Raw genomic sequence first — 27566 nt, 5'->3', positions numbered from 1 at the left:
TGCAATGATAAATTATGCTGCTAAGCCTACAAGATCATTCTATTTAAGTATGGTCAGGTAGAGCTGAGTTTCACTCAACAACATAAAAAGAAATAGTAGCTTCCTTGCAGTAATGTTATCCTGACTGATCTCCTCCTAGTTGCTGACTAATCACGGTAACTTTCAAAGTCTGTTTTGTTGCTCATCCTGAGTTAACTACTTATAGAAGCTGAGGACTAAAAAAAACAAGCATTCCTTTCAATGAGTGAATGGGAAAAAAATGTATTCAAAACAATGTGAAACAATTACAACAAGCATTTATTAAAAACAGTGAACAAAAAAGCAAGCCTTCGAAAAGTATTCATCACATTGTACCATTGCCCACCCAGCACCACTGAAATATACCAGCTCATTTCTTTTGTAAAATGTTCTGTTGAAGTATGTTTCATCATCTATAAATGTGCATAGTTTCGAGACTTGACAATAGAACATGAGCATAAAATGGCACCAAAGTACATTTGCCCAAAGCTTCTAGTCACTCTCAACCCAGGAAAGTATGTAGTGAGATGTGCGTTAAGTGGTAAGATGTGCGTGGTAATCATGTGCTGTGGTAATCATGTACCTGGTATGACCTTAAGTCTTTTCTGTGAGTTTTACAGCATGACAGCAAACATCTCTGAAGCCAAAGAATCATATGCCCCAAGCATTGTTTTATTACTACTGAGTATATCTGGTTTTCTTTAATTTTTCAAGATTGGGCGAAGGGATGGCAGCGTGTGCTGTGCATGGTGGGGGTAGGGGGGGGAAGTTAAGTGCTTGTGTAAGTCAGCTAACATAGCAGGTTACATGCCTGCTGCTTTTTCCAGGGGATTTGTTTCTACACTGATGAGGGGAGATGATGTGCACAGCATTTCCACAGATGAACATGGTCTCTTATGGTTGCAGGGTCAGCTGGAATTCTCAGTGTCTATCTGGGGAAGGTGTTCGAGTGAGATAATTCACTGCCATCCCCTGTACAATGTTAAGCTGACTTACTATTGATTTACAGACAGTTTAGTGATATTGATGGAAACAGGAATATAACAGTGAATATAGGCCTACAAATGTTTGTAGTGTTGAGCATCTCTGTTATTAAGTTATGTAGACTCCCTCTGCTTTTCTGAGCTTGCTCAGCAGTAGCTGTTCTGTGTGCCTGACCTCAATGACAATGAAAAAAAGAATCTAATTAACCTGCAATGGAAAAAGTGCTTTCTGGTTAACTACTGTATGAGATTCATAATGTATAAGTGAACACATTTGTAGCATTTTCTACTGACTCCTCATATTGGACCTGTGCTTACTTTAAAGGAGCAGGATGTGCGTGACTGTGCTGTGTTCTTTACTGATGCTCACAGTTTAACCATATTCCATGAGAAGCAATGGCTTGCAAAGTTTAAGACAATTTTCCCAGCAGCCTCCTTAAGTTAAAGCTGTCTTCAACTCTCTGTGCGTATTGAGAGGCAGCACCCTGAACCATATGGAGCTTCACATTAGCCATAAGTACTAGACAACAAGTAAACCAAAGTTGAAAATATCATCTTCAGTGCATATAAATCAATGTTTAAAAGGGATCCACCTGAAATGAAATGCTGATTAACTTCTTTTTAGGACAGTCAATTATCAAAGCTATTCAGAGCTACATGACAATCGACTTCTGGCAACTTACATGGGACCACTTAAATACTTGCAGACTTCAGGAAAGCGAGTTAGAGAAGAATGCAGGAAAACACACTGGCTGAGGCAAGAGCAACAATCCCAGTCCTCCAAGTAAGTGGCTGCTGGTCTTAGTCTTTCCCCTGTCAGGACCACGCAGCTTGGTGGTTACTAGGAGCTGCACTGTAAAATTAAAAAAGTGTAGTCTTCTGGGGCTTGATCTGACAGCTCTTAGTAAAGTCAGGGAGAGCTGAAACCTACTTCCATGCATGGCATAATCAAACTCTTAATGCAGACATGCATGCAGACAGTGCCTCAATGTATTTGAGTGCCAAGATCAAAATGCTGGAACATGCTTCTGAAATTGTAAAAGTTACCTTTCAGATCAGCCAAGTAATTCTTCCAACACCAGAAACCTGATGTTCTACACCATATTTCACAGTGTTCAAGGTAGAGCTGGGCAGCTGCAATCTCCTTTAGTTTTGAAACTGAGAGGTGGATATTTCCCACTGCAGTAGCACTGAAAAGGGACAGGAGCTGACCCTCTGACTCTGACTGTTCCACGACTATAATCTCTGACGTACAATAAATTCTCAGAGCTGTTTTCTTCTCCCTGTCACCATCTAAACTCATCTGAGGGGATGGGGGCACAGACAGACAGAAGCAGTTCTGAAATCCTAATCCTTGACTTAAGAATAGTTGCCAAATAACAGTACTTTCAACACTTGTTTCATTTCCAGAGCTCACAGTTGCATGGTGTGATGACAGCAGCTGTGAATATTTCACAGCAAGAAGAAAAAGAAACCTTCTGTACTATAACTAGGAATCTTTGCTCAACCTCATGGTGAGGACACTAAAATGAAACTACTGGCTGAGCAGAGAAGTCTGTCCTCTAAAAAACCCACTTACTCAGCAGCTGGCTAAGTGGCTCCTCTGTTCATTCAGAAATAAGTGACAGGGTAAGGCAAAATGAGAGTTGTATAGTAATATACTGAGGTCTACAAGCTTACTACTGCTGAGTGAAAGCTGTTCTGTAAGAGGCTGTGTTCTAGCAGTGGTTATCTAGAGGGCTAGAAGTGTCTGGATATGATGTAGACTCTAAACTTCTAGAGAAGTCTCCTCTCTGCCCACCTGTCTTACTAAGCAACTTCACCTCCTCAATGACAATGTCATGAGTGACTGCTTTGCACATATCATACACAGTCAGGGCAGCCAGGCTGGCAGCTGTCAGAGCTTCCATCTCCACACCTGTCTTCCCCCAGGTCTGGCAGGAGCAGCGAATCATCACAGCACAACTGGCCTCATCCAGGCTCAGGGACACCTCAACATGGCTAAGAGGGATGTTGTGACACAAAGGGATCAACTGGCTGGTCAGTTTAGCTCCCTGAATTCCTGCAATCTGTGCTACTGCCAGCACATCCCCTTTTTTCATTTGGTTCTGCCTCACCATCTCAAATGCCTTCTCACCCAGGCGAACAAAAGCAACAGCAACAGCACTTCTTCTGGAATCTGGTTTCCCTCCAATATCCACCATTGAGGCCCGTCCTTCCTCATCTGTGTGAGTCAAGTTATTAGAGGCACGATGGATCCTGGTGCAAGATCCTGAATTCCTGTTAGAGAATTCAGATCCTGGACTTGCCTCTTTGGACTGACAGTCCATAGAAACTTGGCCAACAGAAGAAGCCTCAAGGCACTTTGTGTCAGATGTGGAGCTCAAGTCCTTTTGGAAGTCACAGAAGCCTCTCAGCTGGGTTTGTAGAATTCCTGTCCTTAGGTACCACTGTTGCTCTGGGTGAAGTCTTGGCAGGATAAGCTGTTTTGTAAGTTTATTTCTTATTAATGCTTTTCCCATTTGCTTGGATAAACTTGCTCTCAAAGTTAGCCAATGGCTAAATGCGTGGCCCCACAGTTTTGAATATGGGAGATTCTGTAGGGCATCTTGGCATAGAGGGAATGACATCAATGCAGGCTCTGAAAAAAGAAAAGAAAATAACATGAGGATGCCTGACTAACCAGAAAGTTAAGCTAAGTCTGCAGCAGCTGAGAACACTGGTGGAACCTTGCTTGGGAAAAACTTTAGAAACCTGCAAACATCCCCTTTTCTCTTCAAGCTTTGTCTTCCCATTCACCAGCATTTGCTGACTTGTTATTCTGAACACTAGGACTTAAAACACTTATTTAGAAGTCTCTGACAAAAGGAAACAACTTGCTTCTAAAAAGTATCAACGCTTACTGAGAAATAGCAGCCAAGAAAGCTTACAAGAACAGCAGGCCTAAAACAGCATCTCAGCACCCATTTGAGACTCCCAGCTCCAGTCTTCTATGAAAGCTTGGCAGGGTGAGTAAAAAAATTCTTGCACTTGGATTCTCAGCTCCTCTTTTCCAAAACCCTTCTTCTAGCACAGGCAGCTACACTTTTCCTGCTTTCATCCCCTGCAGAGAAGGGACATTCCAGAACCTGAGGGCAGCAAGGACCAGAAGCACCACCTGCAATTGCACTGTCTACAGCATGCAGGGTGGCTCTGTGATGGGAACCTTCCTTATTACTGCCAGCTCTAACCACATTACTGACAGCTGAAGTTTAAGCACTGGAAAAATCACACTCCTCTCAAAGACATATTTTAAATCGACTAAGAGCTATGTTCCAAGTTGAGCTGGCATAGCTCCCAGCCCTCCTGCCCCTTTCACATTTAATCCCTTGGTTTTGGCATTTGCAGAGGTATTAATGCCAAGTGTCAAGACAGAAGGAGTCTTTTTCACATAAAAGAAGAGATTTGTATTAAGTAAGTATAGAGAAAATGGTATAGAAGTGGCTAAGTCTTACTTTAGTAAACTCACTGATAACCACTCTTCTCCTAGAGCTCCAGTTCTCCTTGCTCTACTTCATGAGAAATGTGGAGCACCTTGCTGAGTTACCTTTACTGCCCAGACATACAGATATTGCCTTGAACTGTCCATATTACAATAACAGGATGGATAATGTTCTAGCTGTGTTCCTCAGCTTTTTATTAATCTTCCTTGTTAATCCCAAATTCTGCTGTAACTAGAGACTGATGTAGTTAGCAGCTTTCTCATCTCATCCTCCAACTGTTGATTGAAAAGTGCCCATTACTGAAGTTTAATCATCCACAGATACATATACTTTTTAAAATATAATCCCAATAATACTTTAAATTCAAGCAAAAGCCCTTTCAGATCCACAACTGATGGCTTATCCACCAAAATTATAAAGTCTTTACCCTTACAGAAATGGATTTAAGTGAACATAACTGTTTTGAAAATAACAATGCTCTGCTTTAGAAGAGCACAGAAAATTATGCATAGTAATCTTTTCTTCCCCTTTCTCTTTAGCTCCTGCTGTATAATGTGAATGTGCCTTCAAAAATGCAGAGTCTCAAATTATTCTTCTGGTTCCCCTGATTAGCTTTGAAATTAAAGCTAATCCCCTGCAGTGTCTTGTCTTCAATGGAATCTGGACTGCAAAGGCAGACAAGTGTAAAGGAGGTAAGCACAATTGTGTGGCAGTAGGGAGTAGCAAAGGAAGTAGTGTTAGTTCAAGTAAAGTGGGAAGTAAAAATATAGCAACAGACAGCAATGCATGCAAATATCTTTGTTTTGCCTTTGTTCAGTCATCTGTGTTCATGCATTGTTCATGCAAATACAAAAAAATGGATAATGGTTTTCCATAGTACTACACGTTATACAACTGAACCTATGTGACAAACTATTTCTCTTTTTGACCCTACTAATAGTAAAAAGTATGGTAGAAAGTTAAGTGAGTGAGCTTCCAGCAAGCGTGGTGATGGGGGAAAAGAAAGAAGCTAGGAGATACTTAAAAGCAAGAAGAACTCTCCAATACTGAAATGAAACTGTGAAGAGAACAACCTGCCAAAAGGAGTGTTTTAGTAAGGGGAGTAGCATACAAACCATATTACAGCAAAGACTCAGCCAATTACAGTGCAGAGGAGAAGCCAGGTTTGTCATACTGGGACTAGTGAAACCACTCAATGTTTTCCACAGCGTTCAATAAATTAATTCTAGTCATTTAAAATGCAATTTTCCATGTGCAAAGAGTGAGACTGTCTCCACTCATCTCCAGTTATGGACCCTGTTCCACTGATGAAGATATTGACATCAATTGCTATCAAAAGGAGATGGAACAGCTTGGGGAGGACACGGACAGGATCTCTCTCTCTCTCTTTTACTGTATGTCAGACAATGTGAGAGTACTTTTCAAAAGGAATTAAGATAGATCTGATCTCTACATACCAAAACATTACTATGAATGTTAACTTCAGAGTGAGGATATTTTCAAAAGCATTTTGTAAAATGATGTAGGTTTCATCCAACTGTAGGAAGTTTAGTATTTTCCATCATCTTTAAAGAAAAAAAATTTTCCTCCTGTAACAAGTAAGCGTTCATTTCAGGCAATAGTTAGTCTTTCCTCTTTGACTGGAACACAATAAGACAGTCACCAAATACAAAAGAGCAAAAGCAACCTCAGCTAGTTAGTCTTGCATCACCAAAGCCATTCACTTTAAAACTCAACATGGAAAAAGACGGTCTAGCAAGGGAAAAATATTCCCAGTGAAATGTAACAGTATTAAGAGACTTCTGAAGAATGTACTTCTCAACAAAGGCAACAGCAGTAAAATCACTAGGCTCTTGCTTCAAAATACAGCTGTTACTACATCACTTGTAGCAAAGCCTACCAGTTAATGCACACTATCCTTCCCTGCAAGGGAACTTGCTTTAAAAGCTGTGCTTATGCTGCACAGCATTAATGGGAGAATGAGTGTTACTGATCCACTCTCCTCCACCCCACTACACTTTTCCCCCCCCAACTGATAAGACACAATAGAACAGTGCCCAACAAATGTTGCAACACTAACTCTCACAACCACTTGGTCTTTTGAAGAAGACAAGTGTAAAGGAACTGTTATGTCACGGCCTGAGCTGATGATTGAGCACTTGGTGAATGGGGTGGCTGGCCCACGGGGCACAGCTGCAAGCAATTCACCTGTGCTTCCCATGTGACCCTGGGTCCACCCCCTAGGCTCATTTAAGGGCCAGCCTCCAAAGAGAGAGCATCTCTTGGATGGAGGCTGCTTCCTGAAAAGGAATGCCTTATAGCTAGAGACCCTCTTCACCTGTTGGGTAAGTCAACCTTTTCTTGTATGTGATTATTGATATTGCTAATGATGCTTTGCCTGGTATTGTAAAGAGCTTATCAGAAGCAGTTTCACTGCTTCCAAGGACCGACAAGTACTCCCAAAGAGTGCTATGCTACAAAATAAGGAAGTGTTGGCATGGAAGAGGTGCCACACAGAAAGATATGTGAAAAAAGTCTGTAAGAGAATCCCCAGCAGTGCCTCATCATTCATGCAGAGATCTTCAAAATGAATGAAAAGATAATAAACATATCTTTAATAGAAATAAATAAAAACAAAAGCTCTTATCCGCAGGAGTGGTGAGACACCAGATTCTGCAGTTTAAATGGTTATGTCCTGAGACTTTGCAACATTAAGAAGAAATTTCAAAATAACAAAACTACAAGTTCCAGATTCCAAAGCAAAGAATTAAGGAGCTGAGAAGCCTTGCATGTGTCGCATTGTTGCTTTTATATGTTGTAGCCAAAGGAGAATTTCTTAGTTCAGGAATAAAAATAAGTCTTGAATCCTTTATGCTTCTATTGCAATTTAGTAAACTTCATAAAACTCATCCTTAAACTGCCTGATTAGTTAGTATAGTATTGTTAGGCACAAAGACAGCAGACTGGCAAGAGGAAGCTAGTGATCCCTTTGGAAAATGTAATGATTCTCAGAATTAGAGAAAATAAAAACAGTCAGAGGATGGAGATGTAAAACCTTTCCTTTTTCTAAAATTTGGCTTAAAATACAGTTATGCTTAGAACTAAGAAAAATGTTTCTCTTCCTAAACCAGAAGTGTATACATGTTCAAAATAAAAGCCCAATCCACTCTGCTCCCAAAAAGACATAAACTAAACAAAATGATGTTATGTTTATTACGTACTGATTTGTCACCCACCAATCAGGATCATTGGACGGTTTTTCATCTGGGAAATGTTAAACATGCCTAGAAATAAAATAAGGAACACATAAAAATCCTAGCTTTTTAGGTTTTAAGTCATGCATCTGGTTCATATATATTTAGTTTTCTGCTCTTCACAGTGCAACGTGCACGCTAGGAAAACCAAAGCTCAATAAAGATCAGGGGAGCTGGAGAAGGAGGAATCTAGCATGATATTAAAATAAAATACCTGCCATAGTCTCCAAGATGCTATGTATGAGAGAACCTTCTGTAATCTGAATTATAGTCCAAGTAGCACAGAATTAAAACACATTAGGACAATCTTATTTCTTAACAATAGCATTTAACTTTATCAGTTGTAGGGGTAAGCTGTTAACAGTGATTCAATTCAAAGAAGTCTCATCTTCTAAATCTTCGAGGATAGTACTGAGACTAACACAAGCCAGAAAAAGAAAGAGTCAGGTTGTTAATGGCAGAAATGCCTTTACTGGATGGGAAAACATTCACCTCACTTTCCCAAATCAGAAACTCAGAAATGGATAGTCTAAAAGTAAAGGAATCAATTTTCCCTCCTACCTTTTGGTTTACAAGGCACTATTTTATCTGGGTCAGAAAAATGCACTTTTACAAGCAAGCCTATGGTTAGAATTACAAGCTGCTGCTTAAATTTGTTTGACGTGTAACTAAAGAAGGGTAAAACCAACTATTAGTAAACAGGTAGAAACCTGCAAGAGAACAAGAGAACCAACATAAAGGCAATTATTCCATGCTCATGAAGACAGTTAATATGTAAAAGGTCAGCATTCTCACATCCGGTCAGATTACCACAACATGCTGAGGCTCAGATGTGACTTAAATAGAGTTTATGTCAATATAAATTAAAATAAAAAAAATATATATAAAAGACTGACACAGCATGCAGATAAGATTGTATCATCATGGACCTTGCATCATTACCTTATCCAGAGCACTAAATTGGCAATGTATTTCGGTGTACTCAAAAAAGGCTTGACACTTCTAGAAACATCTTAATGAAGTAGCTGTACTTGGCTTAATTCAGCTTTAGTGCTTATTTTACAGCAAGCTAACTTTCTGGGTAAACAGGGATCCAGTACAACCCTGCTGGTTTCTGCTTAGCTTTACACTTCACTGTTGTGATAATTAGCAATGGTATTTGCACCTCTTTGAAGACAAAAGGCACATTGAAAGACTGCTAGACAGTCAGGGTGCCAGATCTTGTGAAGGACTAGGAAATTCTAAATTGGCATTTGAATTTTGGAGGACCTGTAGGCTTCGTAAATGAAAAACTTTCTATCAAAAAATGCTCTTAGCAGAGGGGAAACTAATGCAGCTTCATTTAAGAACCTTTTCCTTCCCTTTTTCTGGCAAGTCAACATTTCCCACTGCAACAGAATAACACTGCCTACCCTGCTCACTGCTGTTATTCCTCCAGTACAAAAAACATACCAGCGTGCTGTTTCTTTTTTCTGCTCACTGCTGCTCCAATGATTTGAACCAACTCTTCTTCTGAGGCACCTGACCGTAAGTGATCTCTCAAGGACACTTCTGAACTCCCAAACAGGCACACCTAGAGTCAACCAAAGGAAACAAAAGAAGCAAGAAAGATTAAAATAGGTGATCCTCCTATAACAGACAAGGCTTGGGTCAATGATAAGAGATTTCTGTGAAGTGGAAAGTCAGCTGCACAGCTGCTGCCTCAAGACAATGCCATCTTATTTCACAGACTCCTACAGCTCTGTTAGTCTCTGAAGATGACAACATAATGCTGTTGTAATAGTTGCCTTACAAGCCAAGCTGTGAACCAAATCAACTCTCCATGGTCAGCTTTAAGGAAAAGCATACCCTACTGATTATTTGCAGCTAAGAGCAGCGTGAGCTGAGCCCATAAAACAAACATTTCACCATTAGTATGACTAAGTAACTGCTACTTGAAAACATAAAATGGTTTCGTAGGCTATCAAATACGTCACTCAATTCTGAAAGGAAGACTTATGCTAACAAGTAAGCACAATACTTTGCTATCATTCTTAAGTCTTAACACTATTATTCTTCCCTTTTGCTAGTCTGATGCTGGGAAGACAAACCATGGATATGTTACAGCTTACTAATGAAAGCCAACAGTCATATCACGCCCTTTTCTGAATTCTGGTTTTTAGATGCTGAGTAATACTGAACACAAGCTCATACTGACCCTCATACAAAACCATTAATCCCTTGGAGGATTCAATTTTTCATTAGAATTGCAGTTATAAAACAGAACACTAGGGATGTGTCTTCCATAGCTTGTAAAATATGACTGTATCAAAACCATAAGTCATTCTTCTGTACAGAACACTAAACAAGTGGCTATACATTTTTGCTCAATAATGGGTCAACCAATCAGAATCAATAGATAGTATCTTCTAACAGATAGAAGGCAAAAAAAAAGGAAGGGGGGGGAAGAGTGAGGAAATTTAAATGGGAATTATGAACCCTTAACATTGCTTACCTGTTGTTTAAGAGTCTTTTTTGGGTGCTGAGGCAGCCTAGTAATTGTTTTTTGAGCTCACCATGAGGCAGCTGAATTTATTTTAAGAAAGTGAGACAAAAATGCTTTTTTCATACATACAATTTATTAACTTTAAGACATAAGTCCTTACATAAAGTCTGGTTGAAATGAGCTTTTAAGTTAAAGAAAAGTGTTGATGGGAATCTGGTACTGTAAAACGCAGATAAGCACGGCTACCTTTAGCAGTCCTGCTGAACAACACCAGACCGACTTCCTCAAAAAGGAAAACAGGCTCACAAAGCTACCAGAAATAGCTAGTAAGTTTCATTAGGTTTACATCTTTTCCTCCTTTAACTGAGCAGATTCCATGTTGGCAAATTTCCTTCAAACTGCAAATACTATGCAACAGAGCATTTCTTTGACTGTCAATTCTCTTATTTTATAAGATCGCTGCTCTCCTTACCCTCCTCAGTCAACTCAGCTTATAATCCTTCTAGGGCTTTTTTTAGGGCTTTGTTGTTCTCTGTCATACAGCTAAGTTTCAGTTCTATCATTACTGTATGCCATCTTTTTATAAGTACTTCTTAGTAACTACAGAGAAAGGTGTTTTGTAGAGGTTTAGATATTGAAGAAATACAAGGTTGATGGAGATTGCTTTCTCTCTCTTTCATGTTCATGCACAGGCAGCCTGAGATGCTTACATAACGTTTAAGCCCATTGGGCCTTCAGGCTACCTTGGTCATCTGACATTAGACAGCAGCACAGCTGTTGTCAATATTAGGTGACAATGTATAAGTGCCAATTTTTAACTGAAAACTTTAATTTTCCCCTAGAAACTGCCAGTTTCAACGTGGCAGGAAATAGTTATTCCTCCCCTTTCTACAGCTGCTGAGCAAATATGCAGGCTGTTCTTGAATAAGATTTCCAAGGACATCTTTGGTGAAACAGAACAGGATCCTTGTGGAATACAAAAGCCAAGCCCTAACCACTGCTTAGATATTTTTTTCCCCCATCTAAATTCAATGGGAAATCATCTGCTGGTCATATGTTTAAGATGTTCTTATGTCAAAGACTAAAATAAATATTTATATTTATAAGCCCTGAAACTGATGTTTTGCAGCTGAAATTAACTATGTTAGCAAAACAGAGAAACCAAAAAAGGTGTTACAGCATTTCCCTAACAGCCCAAGAAACTTAAACAATACATACAGCAGAAAATAAAGGATAGATAATTTAGAAGTTAGCTTATAGTAATTAAGCATCTGTCCATCCTACTTTTCAACCTATCTACTTTTAAGGGAAGAATTTCAACGCCAGTTTAGCCTCACAAAAGCAAAGAGAATCATGTTTCTACTACCAACCTTCAGGTTCCCATCTGCTGTTATCCTCAGCCGATTGCAGGATCCACAGAAGTGCTCTGACATGGAGGTGATAAAACTAATTTGTCCCTGGAAATGTGGCACCTTGTAGCTCTATAGAAATGGAGAGGAGAAAAAAAAAAAAAAATCAATACTAAAGGTCTCATTTTAAAACTTCTGTTTGCCCAAAGACCAGAAGACACTTTAACAAAAATTTTCTCTGGTTCTAAGGTTACACAAGATAGTAAAGCAAAATCAGCTTTGTCAGAAGTTCCAGCCTATTCTATTCCATTCCTGGAAATGCACAAGTTTGTTATGTGTTTGCCACTGTAGCTGACTTGCAGGTGATGCTAGTATGAATGTTCTTAGTCAGAGAGACATAAGATACAGATTCATGTGGGTCAGAGATTCCCCATGTGACTTTGCACGCTAAAGCAATGCTATTATTTCAGTGAACAGCTGTTTCACCAAGTTCATTAACGTGCAGTCAGACACACAGACGTAGACAGTGAAAAGTTTCAAAATGTGTGAATACAGGATGCAAGCCTGTCATTCTTTATATCTCACTAATGCATTTAGTAAACATACTATGTTTCTAAAGGGAAAAATTACAACCAGTGTTTTAAATAAGTGTCAAACCACATGCGTGCAGCTTGACCAAAATTCCACAGTTACTACACACAAAACTAAATAGTAGTTTTGTTGTTTTTTTTTTTTTAATATAAATGCTGAACTTATCAGACTCTGGGGATGTGGGGTAAAAGGAGGTGATATATACAATATGTATGCTATATATATTCTTTGTCTATTCCCACCTTGGCTGTGCTGGAAGCTTCACAGGGCAATTTCTCTAATTCAGGCCATCGTTGTTTAATTGTATCAAGCATTTCTTTGTAGCTCACCATCTTCTTGAAGTTCCATTTATTACCTAAAATTAACAAAACCAGCACAAGTGTAGATTGTGGATTTTCTTTTTTTAGTTAGGAAAGAACAACCTTTACATTGCCCATAGATCTCACTTTTCCCTGTAGGCATCTCAGTCCCAACTAATTATGCTACTAATCTTTTGCCAGTGTACCCACAGAAGACAGGCAAGGTGCAAATGAAATAAAATCAGAGGATTTCAAAATTCCCCAGGAGAGCTCACCAAAACTTCTGGAGAAAAGCCCAAGGAGTAAATAACCCCAACCTGATTCACATATATTCATGGCACCCCATATACCAAGCAAAATCTCAGAGAAGGAATGGTTACCATCAAAGGGCATATATTCTATGAACCGCACATCAAGGGGCAGATCCTTTGTGAAATCCACAAAGTTCAGCAGTTCATCCTCATTCAAACCTCGCATCACCACACAGTTTACCTGCAGGAAAAGCAGACACCTAAAATTAGAAAGCAGAGAATGACTTCCTTACCTCTTACACAAGGCTCTGTAGTCCTAGTTTATTTGTAACAGAAAGAACAACATATTTTGAAAGAAAAGAGAACTTGGCAAGACTGAAATGGTACAGCCAATCATTTCTGTAAAAGTTTGGGGTCAAACAGGTGATAGTAAATGGAGTTATGGCATGATAGTGACCATTTGCTATAGCGGTTCCCTAGAATTCTGTTTTGGGTCCAGAAACTGAAGCATAGGAAGTTCCACACAAATGTGCACAAGAACTTCTTTACGGTGAGGGTGACGGAGCACTGGAACAGGCTGCCCAGGGAGGTTGTGGAGTCTCCTTCTCTGGAGATATTCAAGACTTGCCTGAATGCCTACTTGTGCGACCTGGTGTAGGGAACCTGCTTTGGCAGGGGGGTTGGACTCGATGATCTCTGGAGGTCCCTTCCAACCCCTACGATTCTGTGATTCTCTTTAACATTTACATAAATGACTTCACTGCAGGACTTGAAGGTATAATAAGTAAGTTTACAAATGATTCTAAATTAAGAAGAGCTGTTGATGCAGGACAATGTTCTCAGACAGAGGGTCTGAATTTTGGCTGGTGTTTTTCAGAGCTTTATAGCCTAAACCACTTACACTTGTTCAACTTTCCAAAACACCGGTGAAACAGAAGGGAACAACTGCTACAGAACTGTAAACTGTAAGCTGAGTTAGGGTGAAGTTTCATATTACAGCTAAGATGATTTACCTGCACCTCCAAAGGAAAACTCCCTTTGCCTGTCTCTAACACTGGCCCTCATCAGAGTCTGCAATGAGCAGATGAAGGAGATAAACCAGAAAAAAAAGTCTTTCTGCAGGGCTGTTTTCTGCCTATTAACTCCCTCAGCCAAGTTCATAGCTGGGTCAGACAAGTGCCAACTCAATACAGGGGGCAGGAGGAGGCAAGTACAGAGCAGGACCACCCAGCAGCCTGCTGCTAGGCTATCAATATGCTTTGTGGCAGAGTGAACTATGCTTTGAGCTGCATGAGGAGATACGAATTTCCCCAAATATCTCTTGATGTGATCTTCAGACTTACCAAAAATTATCTGGGGTGAGGAGAAGAAGGGGGGGAAATAAATTCCTTAGCAGGTGAGCTGCAACTTTTATCACAAGTTATGGTAAAAAACAATAACAGTTAAAAGAGTAGATTAACACTCCTTTTACCTTAACAGGACGGTAGCCAAGTTCAGTGGCTTTGTGGATTCCTTCCATTACCTTGTGAAAGCCTAAGATACAGAAAAGATAAATTTTTATTCTTCCTGTTTATAAACAGAATGTGGAAAGAGATTTAGGACAAAAAGATGACCACAAAAAAAAAAAAAAAGCATACAAAACAATCTAATTCAGAAGATGTGGATTAAGTAAGAAGAGATGCAAGTAAAAAAATTTCAGTTCTGTATCTCCCCTAAAGTCTGCCAGCATTGCTGTTGTCAAATTAGTGAGATACGTTTTTTTTTAATGGTATTTGGGTAGTCAAAAATATTCAGATGCTTTTCTGCATCTTTGGATGTTAATATAGCATTAATGTATGATTCTCCAGTTCTCCGTACTTCCAACTTTGCTTTGCATTATGTTTGTCTTAAAGGGAGTGACAAACATTTGTGAATTGCCTCCAGATGGAATGAAGAAAGAATACCAAATTAATGTTTATTTGATAATAACAGCACATGTGTCTTTGCTAAAACAGCAGACTCTCACTGTTCTAAATCTGGTATTTACAGTGTTGCTAAGGGTATTTTAAAAGGATCTTTGTAGTGTGTATGTGGGGAAGAGCAGAGTTAGGAACAAACAAAAACCCTTCATTTCCTCCCTTGCTACAGACCTAATTGGCTTCCAAAGCTATTAAAGATCACAAGCAGCAGCATTTTACACGACTATCATTTTATGACTACTTTGAACTTGTGGATTTGGTGACCACAATGTTGGAAGCACGAGTCAAAGCATTTAGAAAAGCAATAAGTTGTCCTTTGACTCTTAAAAACAAATGAAATATGTCAAAAGCAGCAGTGACTCCAAGAGATGAAATGCCCAGATTCACCCTCCCATTTAGTATGGTCTGTACTTTTCAGGAGCTCCCAGATACAGAGTTAATTCAGGACAAGTACTTTCTCCCTCTAGACGTACCTCTTAAATGTGGAAGAAAAAAAGTTAGGTATGCAATTTTATGATTCCAAAGGCCTTTATGAAAGCTTCTTAATCAACTCATTCAAATCACACCTTACGTCATCTTTAAAGTTAAGACCTCTCGTCAAGATATCACTTTTAGATTTCACATATTACTCTTTTCCTTGTCACACCAGCTGGCAGAGAAACAAGGTGATAGTAGCAAGAATGAGACAAAGTTACAGACCACTGGGGACACATTTCTGGTGAGTGGATGTGCACAGCTGCAAATACTGTGTTTGCAAGCATGTGTCTTACCTAGTCTAAGGTAGACTAAACACCCTTCCTCTTTTGCACTCTAAATGCAGATGACAAGACACTGTATGAGGCTGAGCAACTCCTCCCTAAGCTGTAGTCTTCAACAGCAAATAATTTACATATGCTAGCAAAAGGGCAATATCTTTCAGAAGTTTTGTGCTGACAATCTCTGTGCTGTTTTTTATTTATATGGTATCTTTTTCCAGGTAGGTTCATCAGCCTTCTTTTTCCATCTCTGATCTACTGGAAACTCAGGTTCTCTAGAGAAATGTTTGTAACTTAATTATCTGTAGGTGCTTACCAGAAACAAGTAATAGCTTACTTAATAATATTCTTGCACAGTTGACATTGAATCAGAATAGAAAGGAGAGACACAACTTCTACTTTACCATTCCCTGTCTGTTAAGAGTATCATCAAGCACAAACACAGGAAAGCAGGAGATGCGTAACCAATACCACTCCTGGCCACAAAAAAAATGTGAAGAGTAAGGAGGGAATATAACCTAACTCTTGCAAGCAACTGTTTGAAGTTAGAACCTGTAATTCTTCTCCTTCATCACCTACTTGTTTTGCATGCACCCAGAAAGTTTGCAGCCATGGTGGTAGTTTTCCTTCCAATTAAGTTTACGAGCTGAATGTGGCAAGAGAGATAATGATACATTGCTGTAAGCACAACCCAGAGCCTCAAATGGGATCAAAAAGCTTCACAACAGCTAAGAAAACCTTATGTGCAGCTTCAGGAATGCACAAATCAAAATCAACTAAAAGAGATAGGAAGAAGTCATAAGCAACCAACAGATAAAACAACAATAAAACAATGTATATAGAGGTATGGAAGAATAACACAGCTTGCAGTGCATCTAAATCAAGGTTCTAACCAGTTCTACCTCTTATCTCCTGCCACTCTAACACAAGCTATCAAAAATCTACACACAGACAAAAAAAATAGACAAAAAAACCCCACCAAACCTATTTTGATTAACAACTACTATTAGTGGAAACAAGCTCAAAGAGTTTGGGAGCAGGGTAACTGTTCAAACTAAAAACCCATTACATTAAAAAAAAACCAAAAACCTGTAATGCATTTCATATTTTCAGGTTAACTGTTCTCTGCTTCACTTTATGGAAAGCTGTTAAGAGTCCATTTGTTGGACAGTCTTGTTCCATAGTACCATAAGGTACTAATTGAAACTTCCTTTTTAGATCAAAATCCTTGTGTGATAATGGAACTGCAAAAAGAACAAAACCAGAATATTTCCGTACACTACAGCAGAAATGAAAAGCTATTTTTTCAGGAAATATTGTCAAGAAGCAGAAGTTTTCAACATTTTGTTGGACATTTCAAAATTCTTCCCCAGACAGTGAAAAAAATCCAATATTTTCACCTTTTAAGAAACCATAACTTTACCCAACTTTAAAGCACAGTTATAGTGCTTGTAAGTAGGATTCTGTAGAGATTCTTCAACATGTCCAGAACAATCACATATGGGAGGCGTGACACTTCCCAGCGTTTCATCCCTGCTGGAGCATAGACTTCAAGCCAATGTTTAATGATTGAATTACAGTAAAATATCTAATTTTCTTTGTACTGAACAAAAGAAGGTGCAGGCTATGAAACAAATTGGACAGCTACGTGCAGCACCAAATATTATTTATTTGTTCATCCCTTGAAATGTGGTAGATAGAGAGGAGCAGAAATGTTATGGTTCTCCAATGTGCTTTTACTCATCAGTGGTATCTCCAATATTAACCCAACCATTTGGGATTAAATCAGACATAACCTGCATTAAAGATACAACATCAAAATCCTAGAATAAGTTCCCAGAAGAGCTGAAAAAATTAATTCAAGTTTCTTGAGCTTATGACTAGCTCCAGTTAGATGAAACCTTTGCCTTCCACAGAATTTACTAGACTGTAAGAGTCTAAGACCAGGAATCCCTCTCACCTTAACAGAGCTACATCTGGTCACCTCTGGAACTGCCACATGAGACAAGGTAGCAGATGGTTTATTCTCTGCTCATTCTATACTTGGAAATCTCCTATTAAATAAAAAAACACTCAAAAACAATTTAAAAAGTATTTTTACATAATTTCAGCCCTTAACAAAAGGAAAAAAAAATGAAAGCATTCAGCAATGCTGTTTTTAACCTGATCTTAATGAAAAAAGAAAAATTATATATGGTTCGGAGTTTTTATTCTCCTCTTTAAAAAAGAAAGTCACAGAAGTTTCTCTGTCCATTCTCTATTCTATATAGAAGAACAATTTCTCTCTTTGTTGGTAAAGGCCCTTTTTCATTTGAAAATGGGAAAATGAGAACATTTATACAAATAGTTATCCTCCTTCCTCGCTAACTTTTAATTTAACTATAAACAGTGCATTCCTAACAGCTTCCAATCAGATATGAAGAGCTGTGGCCATATAATTCAGGGAGCTTCAGGATGAGGTTTGCCTCTTCAGTAGCATAAGGAAGAGCCTGTTTCTAGTGAATGTCATAAATCAGGTAATATTCAAATGCAGAGAGCAGAAGAAAAGAGCACAGTCACCACCCGCTTGTGATCAGATACTCCAGATACTTCTCTGCATGCCAATTATGCCATGACACAACCACATTAATAAAACAGATTTCTGACAGGAAGAGATATTTGCCTTGTGATGTAGAAATCTGAAGAAGCACTCCCAAAGAGACTGCAGACAAAACCACCTTTCTACACTTGTCAACAGAATTTCAATTTGATAGAGGAGTGATTTAAATGTAGAAGTTACTTCTCACAGTATCCCAAATTTGCTCACCCCTTACCATGCATTTAGCTTATGCTGTTGCACCATCTAGTGGCTACCTGGAAATTTTGTCAGAATTAGCAATTCACGGCCTGCAAAAGTTCATTCGTAGACCGAAATGGAGTGACATAAAGCTGTATCAATTTTAGATTTAGGGAAGGAAGCCCAAACATTTCTGCTAAACTTCATGATAGAATTCAGGATTCATTTAAACAAGGATTTTTAACACTGGAAACATCGAAGCATTTCTGAAATAGTTTGCTATTACTAGTTCAACTGGAGAGAAGTTACAAAGCTTGCATCTCTCCTCAAATGAAGTCAGAACGGTTTATTTTTACTACTTTTAAAATGTAGTGCCATAGGAAACACCACTAATCAAAAATGAGACATAGCTGGCACATCCCAAATGCAGCTTTCAGAAACTGCTGTTATTTGTCACAAGAAGTTTAATTCTTGTGGTATATTAATCCTTGGCTGCTACAGTGAAATGTGTGTCTTTGAAAAGTGTTAAAGAACAGCAGCACATGAGTCCAGCACAAGATCTGGAGAGTTCTCTTAATTTCCACAACAGACAGGTACTCAAACAGTTATTGGTAACTGTAGACACAGTCGCCACTGACCATGGTTGATGAGTTGAGCCTCATCTACTCTTAACAGATCCAACTAAAGGTTCTACCTCTTAGCATTGTAGAAAGAAGAAAAGTCACTATCTAAACTGCCAGCGTAGGTTGTTTTCCCTAGAATCAAAAGGATACTAATTTGTTTCTTTTCCAAAACAACAGAGTATGAAAGACGTATCAAACAATTCACATTCCTGCAGGTGTTAAAAACTTTGCCTTTGAAGACAAATCTGTACCTTTCCTCCGGACAATGAACTCAAATTTAGCTGGAACCAAAGTATCCAGGCTAATGTTGATGGCATTCAGTCCTGCCTCCTTCAGTCGGGGCAATAACCTGGCTAAGTTGATCCCATTGGTTGTGACAGCGATGGTTTTCAGCCCTTCTAGCTTGTACAGTTGACCTAGGAAAAGAAAATAAAAGTAAGAACACTTTAAAAGAAGTAATTTAACTGTGAATTAAACAGAAAGCCCCCTAAAAAGATTCACGAAACAAATAAAATTCAGCAAGGGTGGAGGAAAACACAGACACATCAATGTTTCAGCCTTCTTCTAGCCATGATGGTTTAGGTGATCTATTCTTGCATACACCTATTTCAAAAGGTATAAGCAACAGCAATTTGTTGCATGCAAAACTGCTTAAGAAGAACAATGAAAACACAACTAATTTTGTTCTCCATAGTTACTCTACTGTTGGAAGAAGGCCTCTGATCTTCTTTACCATCTTTTCCTTAATCTACCATTGCAAACAGAATTCTGTGTTCTGTAATAGTAAGCAGCAGCAAGATGTACCATGGCACCTGAACTAGCAATGCTTACCCTGAAGTGCTGCAGAAAAAAAACAAAACGGTTCTAACCTAGTGGTAGTGTCAAGAAATAGTGACTTTAAGCTGTAAAAATAAAATATATATGCTCCCATCCAGAGAGAAAAAGGTCAACACATCAGACCAGTATAGAGAATCTGATGCAACAACATCCAATGAACAAAAGTATCTGCACTTAACAACTGGAAACTTTTGGTTAACAAAAGAAAACCAAATAAGAAACAGATAATATAATGAGTTTAAAATTTAGAAAATAGCTGCCTCCTTGAAAGCTAAATGAGGAAATCCTTGGCGTATTCAATTCCCAGAGGGCAGTCCTTCAAACCTCTGGTTATCAATACAAAAACAAATAAGGAAAACAAACAAAACCGCACACACCATCTGCAGAAGCAGAATCAAAGCAAAGCCATAGTATCTACCCTAATTTCTTGGAAAATATTTTAAGAACTCTTATTCTTGGGGCAATTCTAGTTACAGTACAAATATTTTACAGTTCGGTCTTCACTGCCTATTTTACCTCTATTTGGTCATGCTGATAAAGGTCTTACTTTGGCTTTATTTCATTTCTCAGCTATTCTCAAAATATTCAGCCTAAGCTTGGCCCCGAACTCCTAACAGAGAGGAAAAAACTAGCTGCCATACAGATCTCACAGCTAGAAATGTAAAACGCATAAAGACGCGGAATAAAATATAGAAACAAATCCAAGCCACGGCTTAAAATGGAAAAGTTCTGCTGTTGTTGTTTTAATAAAATAGGCAGGAACTCTTTAGGTCATTAAGTGCAGGCAGCAGCTTCTGTCAGTGCATCTTCTCTCCCTGTGCCAGGACGAGAGACAGGGCGAGACACTGGAAATACATTAATAAATAAGAACAACTTGAATAGAGCCCAACTGTGAGAAATTGGAGATGGAGACTCAACACTTAGACCAACAAACTAAGAAGGACCAGTTTGTAAACTGTGTTATTTGCGAAAGCTAAGAAGTGAAATATTTGCAGTTGCTTGTTTTTCTTTTTTTTCTATTAATGATCTCTAAATTAAAAAGGGGACAAAGAGTTTTCATAAATTTGGAACTCACTGTGTGCCCAGATATTAACTTGTTTGCCAATTTTTGGCCACTGCCTTACCATCAACACAACATCAATACAAGAAAAGGTAACTGATAAAACTATGAAGTAGGACAGAAAACAGAACAGATGCTACGATTCAATTTTAGCTTCAATAGCATGAAGCTAAAAACTTATTTGTGCAGCTTAAGCCATCAAATAAACCTTTTTACATTTACTTTTTTTCCTTCAGGATAAATAGCATCTCCTTAAACAGATGACTTTCTTATGTATCCTCTTCTAAGAGTTTCTTCAATTATATTTCTCCTGATTGAGAACAGAAAATAAATTTTGTCTCCTAATATATGTATTAATAAGTCTAATCAGCACAGCTTTACTCCAGAAATGTGTATGCTACTATAAAAAGCCTGCCCTGGAAAATGATGTTCCTATGGGTCCCTTCCAACTCAGGGTATTCTATATGTTCTTAGTGGAGACATATGCTTCCCAGACAATAATAAACAGCTATCATACTTTTTAAGTCCAGTTCTAATTTAAGCCTGCAGTACCACAAAGGAGATGGATTCTATATTCCATTATCATCTGCTTCAGGAAAGTCTCAAATATATACTTTTGGCAGTCACTAGGACATGATAGAGGTTTCTGCTAGTGTTAGTTGCATGCAGTAAAAAGTTTATGTATAAGTATTAGGAAAATATGGTTGTAATAATCTATCATTAAAATTAATGAGCTTTACTGGTGTTCCACAGACGATTTACGGTTAAGAGAAATGCTTGCTGAAAACAAACGTAGCTTAAATCTCAGCCCTATTCACCTCCTGATGTAGTGTAGGCAATTTCCATAAACCATCTACAATGCAATACAGGGCTGGAACTTGAGTTATCCAGCCCAAAGAAACATTAGAAACAAGTTACAGATGAAGAACTTGTTGCAGGATCGAGTCCGGAGGGTGGTGGTCAATGGCTCAATGTCTGGATGGAAATCGGTGATGAGTGGTGTCCCCCAGGGGTCAGTGCTGGGGCTGACATTCTTTAATATCTTCACCAATGACATTGGCAGGGGGGTCAAGTGCAGCCTCAAGAAGTTTGCTGATGACACCAAGCTGTGGGGAACAGCCGACACACCAGAGGGATGGGATACCATCCAGATGGACCTGGACAGGCTTGATCAGTAGGCCCAGGTGAATCTCATGAGGTTCAATAAATCCAAACGCGAGGTCTTGCACCTGGATTGAGGCAACCCCTACTACAAGTACAAGCTGGAGGATGAAAGGATTGAATGCAGCCCTGATGAAAAAGACCTGGAAGTAATGGTGGATGGCAAGCTGGACATGAGCCAGCAATGTGCCCTTGCAGGAAGCCAACTGTATCCTGGGCTGCATCAAAAGATGTGTAGCCAGCAGGTCAAAGATTTTGATCCTGCCCCTCTACCCTGTGCTGGTGAGGTCTCACCTGGAGTAGTGTGTCCAGATGTGGAGTCTTCAATACAGGAGAGACACAGACCTGTTGAAGCATGTGCAGAGAAGGGCCACAAAAATGATCCAATGGATGGAACACCTCTCCTACGAGGACAGGCTGAGAGAGCTGGGGCTGTGAGGTGACCTGATAGTGGCCTTTCAGTATCTAAAGGATACTGATATCAGGAAAGAAGGGGACAGACTCTTTAGCAGGGTCTGTGGTGACAGAACAAGGGGAAATGCTTTTAGGCTTAAAGAGAGTAGATTTAGGTCGGATAAAAGGAAACAGTCTTTTACAGTGAGGTGGTGATGCACTGTAACAGGTTGCCCAGATATGGCTGATGCCCTTACCTTTCAGGTAAGTTGCCCTGATCTAGTTGCACATGTCTCTGTTCATTGCAGTGGAGTTGGACTAGAAGACCTTTAAAGGTCCCTTCTGACTCTTAAGGATTCTATGATTCTAAGTCAAGAACACAATTTTGAAGCCTCCATTTCTTACAATCTAATGTGTGCTTGTGGGTAAAAACCCTGTGAATCTCAGGAAGGCTGTTTTAGCTTATTTAGGTTGTTAAGAGTAAATCAACTGGTACCTAAATAGCCATTTTAGTAACAATTAATAGCCAGTGATCATGTTACTCCAACCTTACCTTGACTAGATTTTATTTTTAAAATCATTCTGGAGTTCTAGAGTTGCTTTTACATTAGTTTGAGGAATATTTTCCTATATAATACTAAATAAATGGAGACCACAGTAAACATTTACTAACCAGTTGGGTTTTTTTTTGCTAATACAGCAAGCCTTCAGATTTACCAAAATGTTATCATCTAACAGTATTTAACTAGCTAGACCACCTCCATACAAAAGCACTGAGCCTGGAATTTGAACACCATCACATACTCCAACATATAATTAATAGGGTAGAGTATTCTGCAGTTTATGGAACTCAAGAAAAAAGAAACCTAGGTCAGAGTCACAAAAAGCCACAAACAGACTTATATGTCCCAAACCTCTGCATAACAATCTTATCATCGGTCTTGCTGAAGTTCAGAAGGACCTGACCACTGTAATGACACTTTAACAATGGAGAAATATTTCAGAGCGAAGACAGTTATAAAATAAAACAAAATAGGCCCACAAGGGCAAGATGACACTAAACTAGAAATTAATATACTTAACACTGGTAGAAATACGAACATTACAGCATGGAAATGTGAACGAATAGCATCTTAGCACGTGCTACTGCCTTTTTCAATCTCAGACTGTTTCAGAACACCTGAAAAAATCAAACTCATGACAATAAAGCATTTGGATCTTAAACCCAGCAGTTTCTTGCTATGTAATTGTGAGCAGGCTTCTTAAAGTACAGCAGAACTGCTTAATCAAGTGCAGCTCATATTTCAGACCAAACAGTGAAGACAAATACACTCACGGAATCACAAAGATAAAACAGAACTTCTGAATGTGCCTCACCTTCCTCTTAGGCTAGCCAAGTTTTTTTCTCCAGTCTGTTGAAGCAATCACAGACTCTGTAATTCTCTTGCTCCTGAATCAGCACAATTTTTGCTTTTTCGATTCTTGCCCAAGAACCAGAAAACAGCTTACAGCCTAGAGCAGTAGGTCATACAAGGAATGTACTGCCAAGGAAAGTTCTAGAGAAGTATAACTCTTGCCAGGCAAAAGATGGATCACATATGTTGCTGCAGTAACCTTAGGTTACAAGATAAGGTATTTACATCTTGAAATACTATTACAAAGGTGAGATTTTCAGAGTCTGAGATGCCCGCTTCTGGAACAATTTTGTAACAACATAAAATGGCTTAAATAAAGCTGAATACTCCAAACATTGCCGGAAATATTTTTAGAATTGTTTTCAGTGAGTTTTCCCCTACTTGTTATATGCAATCTATTTAATTTTAACAACTTTCTACTGATCCTAATTGCACACAGCATATTGTAAAATGACAGTCTTAGAAGAAAAAAAAATTGTATATGCAGACTTAATTTTCTAGTTTTGAACATGGCTGAGAGAAAACAGCCAGGTAAATACAAATTAATTACAGAAAGAAGTAATGTAACAGGACAATCATCTTAGCAATCATCTTAACATCCATCGCTTTTACACCAAGATGACTATTCTCATCTGTTAAAATGACAATGCAGAAGTTGTGAAGGTTCTCAAGAACACTATGATTCTATCCAAGCTTAGTTGTGAACAAGAACATAAACAGAACAATGTAAATCCAGTGGTTCAAATTGAGGTCCTCCTCCAATAGTCATAAAAATAAGCAATTGAGAATTCAATCACTACAGTAGAACATACAAAACAACCCTTCTATCAATGCTTAGAATTACTGCAAACTAACTACTACCTACTCAGCATAAACCCTCAACATTGAAGTAGCAGTGTTGAATATAAAAAGCCATCAGCTACTACGATAAAACAAAAAAGTACAAACCAGCAAAGAAAGCACTAAATTGATAATGCTACTGATTTCAATTCATTTTCATGCCAATACTATATCCTCCAACTTAAAAAAAGGATTATTATATTTTAAAATACATCTGCTTTTATAAATCTACTCCCCTTTTGGCTGGAAAAAGCCAGCTAAAAATAATTACGCTTTTTATTGTGAGAAACACACATGCCAGACTTCTTGAAATGTACGTAACACTCTCAAAATATAAATAACCATCATTCATGTGGTAAATACCTGAGGTAATGCTATTCCACAGAGTTCCAAAAAGATTAAGTTAATACAGTCTGGGGGCTCCTCACAATCAGGATACAAGCAGATGTCAAGCCACCTCACTCCAGCCTTACTTTTTCCAGCTCTTTATACTACACTGCTCTGAATAAAACAGAGCAGGAACAGAGTCTGTTTCATGCAGCAAAGCCCAGTCTATCAGCAGGCACTTTTCTCAAGATCTTCATATGCCATATTAATCCCTCCTTATCTTCAGTACTTCTAAGAGTATAGTTGTAGAAACAGAAGTTCCATTGCCTACAATATGCCAAAGTACACCTGCCTTCATAGCTTTAATTTAATACATTACCACTATCTTAAACTATTTTATTATCCATAACATACGATATTTTTGATAAGGAAAAAAACAACTGGCTCAAGCCAAAATCAGGAGCACAATAAATTAACACAATGTAAATCAAAAGGAGATAGACTTCAAAGGTTTAGCCAGTAATTTATCTTCCATTTAATTAATACACTCTTCATCAGTAACTATAAAAGCATAGTCATTGCCACCATTCCTGTAAACACAGATGCAATTGAAAATAAACAAAACAAACAACAACCCTTCCTCCCCCCCAGAAAGAAAACCCATTTTGTTCTCTAGTTTGTAAACAAGTATCATCTCTTCCTCTGCAATGAGGACCTTCTCAAATCAGTTGATTTTTCACCCATAGGGTGCATAATTGCATGCTATTCTATTAGATGTTGAATATGAAGGCAGTACTAAGTTCAGCTGTCACAGTATGAAATGACAAATTCTATTCAACCAGGAGAACAGAACTGGAAGTTTGCTGAAGGGAACTGCCTTCCATTTCACAATACTGGGGGAAAACAACATCATTTCATATGGAATTTTTCTTCAGGTTGTGGGACTTTATTAGTAGATAATTGTAAATGTAGTTCTTGGTTCAATACAGAATAAGTCACTTTGAATTACACTTTATTTATTGGAAACTCACCCACAATATCAACCACATCAGGCCGGATAAGTGGTTCTCCTCCTGTCAGACGGATCTTCTCTACACCTTCTTTCACAAACAGTCCAGCCAGAGTGATTATCTCCTGAGCAGTAAGTAACTCTGATTTAGGAGTCAGCTGAACACCCTCCTCTGGCATACAGTACTGACCTGAAACAAAGAACACAGAAATACATGGCAAAAAATACTCAGCAGCACTTAATCTAAAACTGATATGCAAAATGCACCAAGTGCAACTGTCTTTAATGGAAGCCAACTGACTACCTTTCTTACATACAGATCATACACCATATCTTATAAGCAATTTCCTGGTTTCCTTCAAAAGAAAACCCACAATTCATTTGATGGGTCTCAAAATTAAGACGGACCTACTTAAAAGGAAAAGCTGACTTTATTTCTATCTAACTTGCATTCAAACACACACACCAAACTCACCCAGCAAGCATGGGAATATAGCCACAGACTCTGTAGATGTAGTTGAGGAAATGCCCAGGTACAAGCTTTCATGCTTATCACACACTTATGTATACAAATGCCCAAAAGCACTTCAGTCCAAATCACAGAATACCCTGAGTTGGAAGGGACCGACAAGCCTGTTCCACTACCCAACCACCCTCATTAAAAACCTTTTACTATCAACCAATCTGAACCTGCCCTAATGCATCTTCATGCCGTTCCCTTGGGTAAACCATGCCAAGTCTGACAAAAGACCCATTTTTACCAGATCATGAGGCATGCTCCTGCTTCCTCATCCCAGTTGTGCCCCGGATCAGTTTCTAACTGTCCTGTACCACTTCTTTGCCAAGACAAGAAATATAACACAGGGCCAACGTACCAGCAAGTACTCTAGCACTATTCCTGGCATTTGCACGTGCTTCTACCTAATGGTGAATAAGAGCTTTGTGCAAGAAAGAACACACTTACACCTGAGGTTGCACTTCTCTGTCAAAGAAATTCTCAAGTAGTTGTGCTGACGTCCAAAGCTGTCAGTCAAAAAAGCAGAGAAGGGAGCAGCATGTTCCAGCAGAAAACGTGCTCTTCCTGAGCTTTGCAGTTCCTGTAAAGAAAATCAGAAATTGTTAAACATTTGAATAGCAATACTCAATATATACTTGCCACATACATTTTAACTTTTATCTCAACAGATAATTATTATCTTACTTTTTCCCCCTCCAAAAAAGCAGCACAAGAAAAAACAATGGTTTCTCCTTATGGCCCAAATTGGCCACATAGTGATTAGTTTTCTTAATTCCATAGAATAGTATTACCAGCTTTCCCATTTTAAGATACAGCCACTTTGCCACTGGTGCTTCAGACTTTTTGTGCAGCGTAAGAGGCAGTGTTTTTCAATTGCATCTCTATGTATCTAAGAACCAATGATCCAAGAACACCACCAGTCTCACTGCAACCCTCAGATAACCAAAATCATTTATAAGGATCCCTGTAGTTTAGCACAAAATAAATAAAAATTGATGAAACTCTGCATCTCCGCTTGCGTCCCTTCCAGCTTCCAAATACAAGACATAACATCCTATCAATAGCAAAACCAAGTTATTGCTGTACATAATTATATTTTATGTTTGCTTAAAGAACATTTCCAGAAAGGTTTTCCTGTTCAAATCTGAACTAGAGAACATTACCAAAATGCTTGTCTTTGATA

The 27566-nt window shown here is 38.7% G+C and overlaps 1 protein-coding gene across 4 annotated transcripts in view; it reads right to left on the bottom strand.

Annotated features, from left to right (window-relative positions):
- Nucleotides 1-235: 235 nt before the first annotated feature.
- The window catches only part of MOCS1 (molybdenum cofactor synthesis 1), a 33892-nt gene continuing 6561 nt past the window's right edge, over nt 236-27566 (bottom strand). The window contains exons 2-11 of one of the 4 annotated variants that reach the window (XM_031594288.2): nt 26831-26963; nt 25889-26056; nt 19076-19240; nt 14184-14245; nt 12842-12953; nt 12405-12517; nt 11593-11703; nt 9190-9310; nt 7720-7767; nt 236-3642 (exon numbers count right to left, since the gene is read on the bottom strand). In XM_031594288.2, coding sequence (XP_031450148.2) covers nt 2720-3642; nt 7720-7767; nt 9190-9310; nt 11593-11703; nt 12405-12517; nt 12842-12953; nt 14184-14245; nt 19076-19240; nt 25889-26056; nt 26831-26963 — 1956 coding nt within the window. In that variant the 3' untranslated portion in view covers nt 236-2719. Of the gene's footprint in view, nt 3643-7704; nt 7768-9189; nt 9311-11592; nt 11704-12404; nt 12518-12841; nt 12954-14183; nt 14246-19075; nt 19241-25888; nt 26057-26830; nt 26964-27566 lie in introns of all 4 variants that reach the window. The other 3 variants (XM_090135192.1, XM_031594298.2, XM_090135191.1) reach the window with 3 other exon arrangements.

Source organism: Phasianus colchicus, chromosome 2, assembly GCF_987193195.1.
Source record: "Phasianus colchicus chromosome 2, bPhaCol1.hap1.1, whole genome shotgun sequence".
Classification (NCBI taxonomy): domain Eukaryota; kingdom Metazoa; phylum Chordata; class Aves; order Galliformes; family Phasianidae; genus Phasianus; species Phasianus colchicus.
This window is presented reverse-complemented; position numbering and strand designations above follow the sequence as displayed.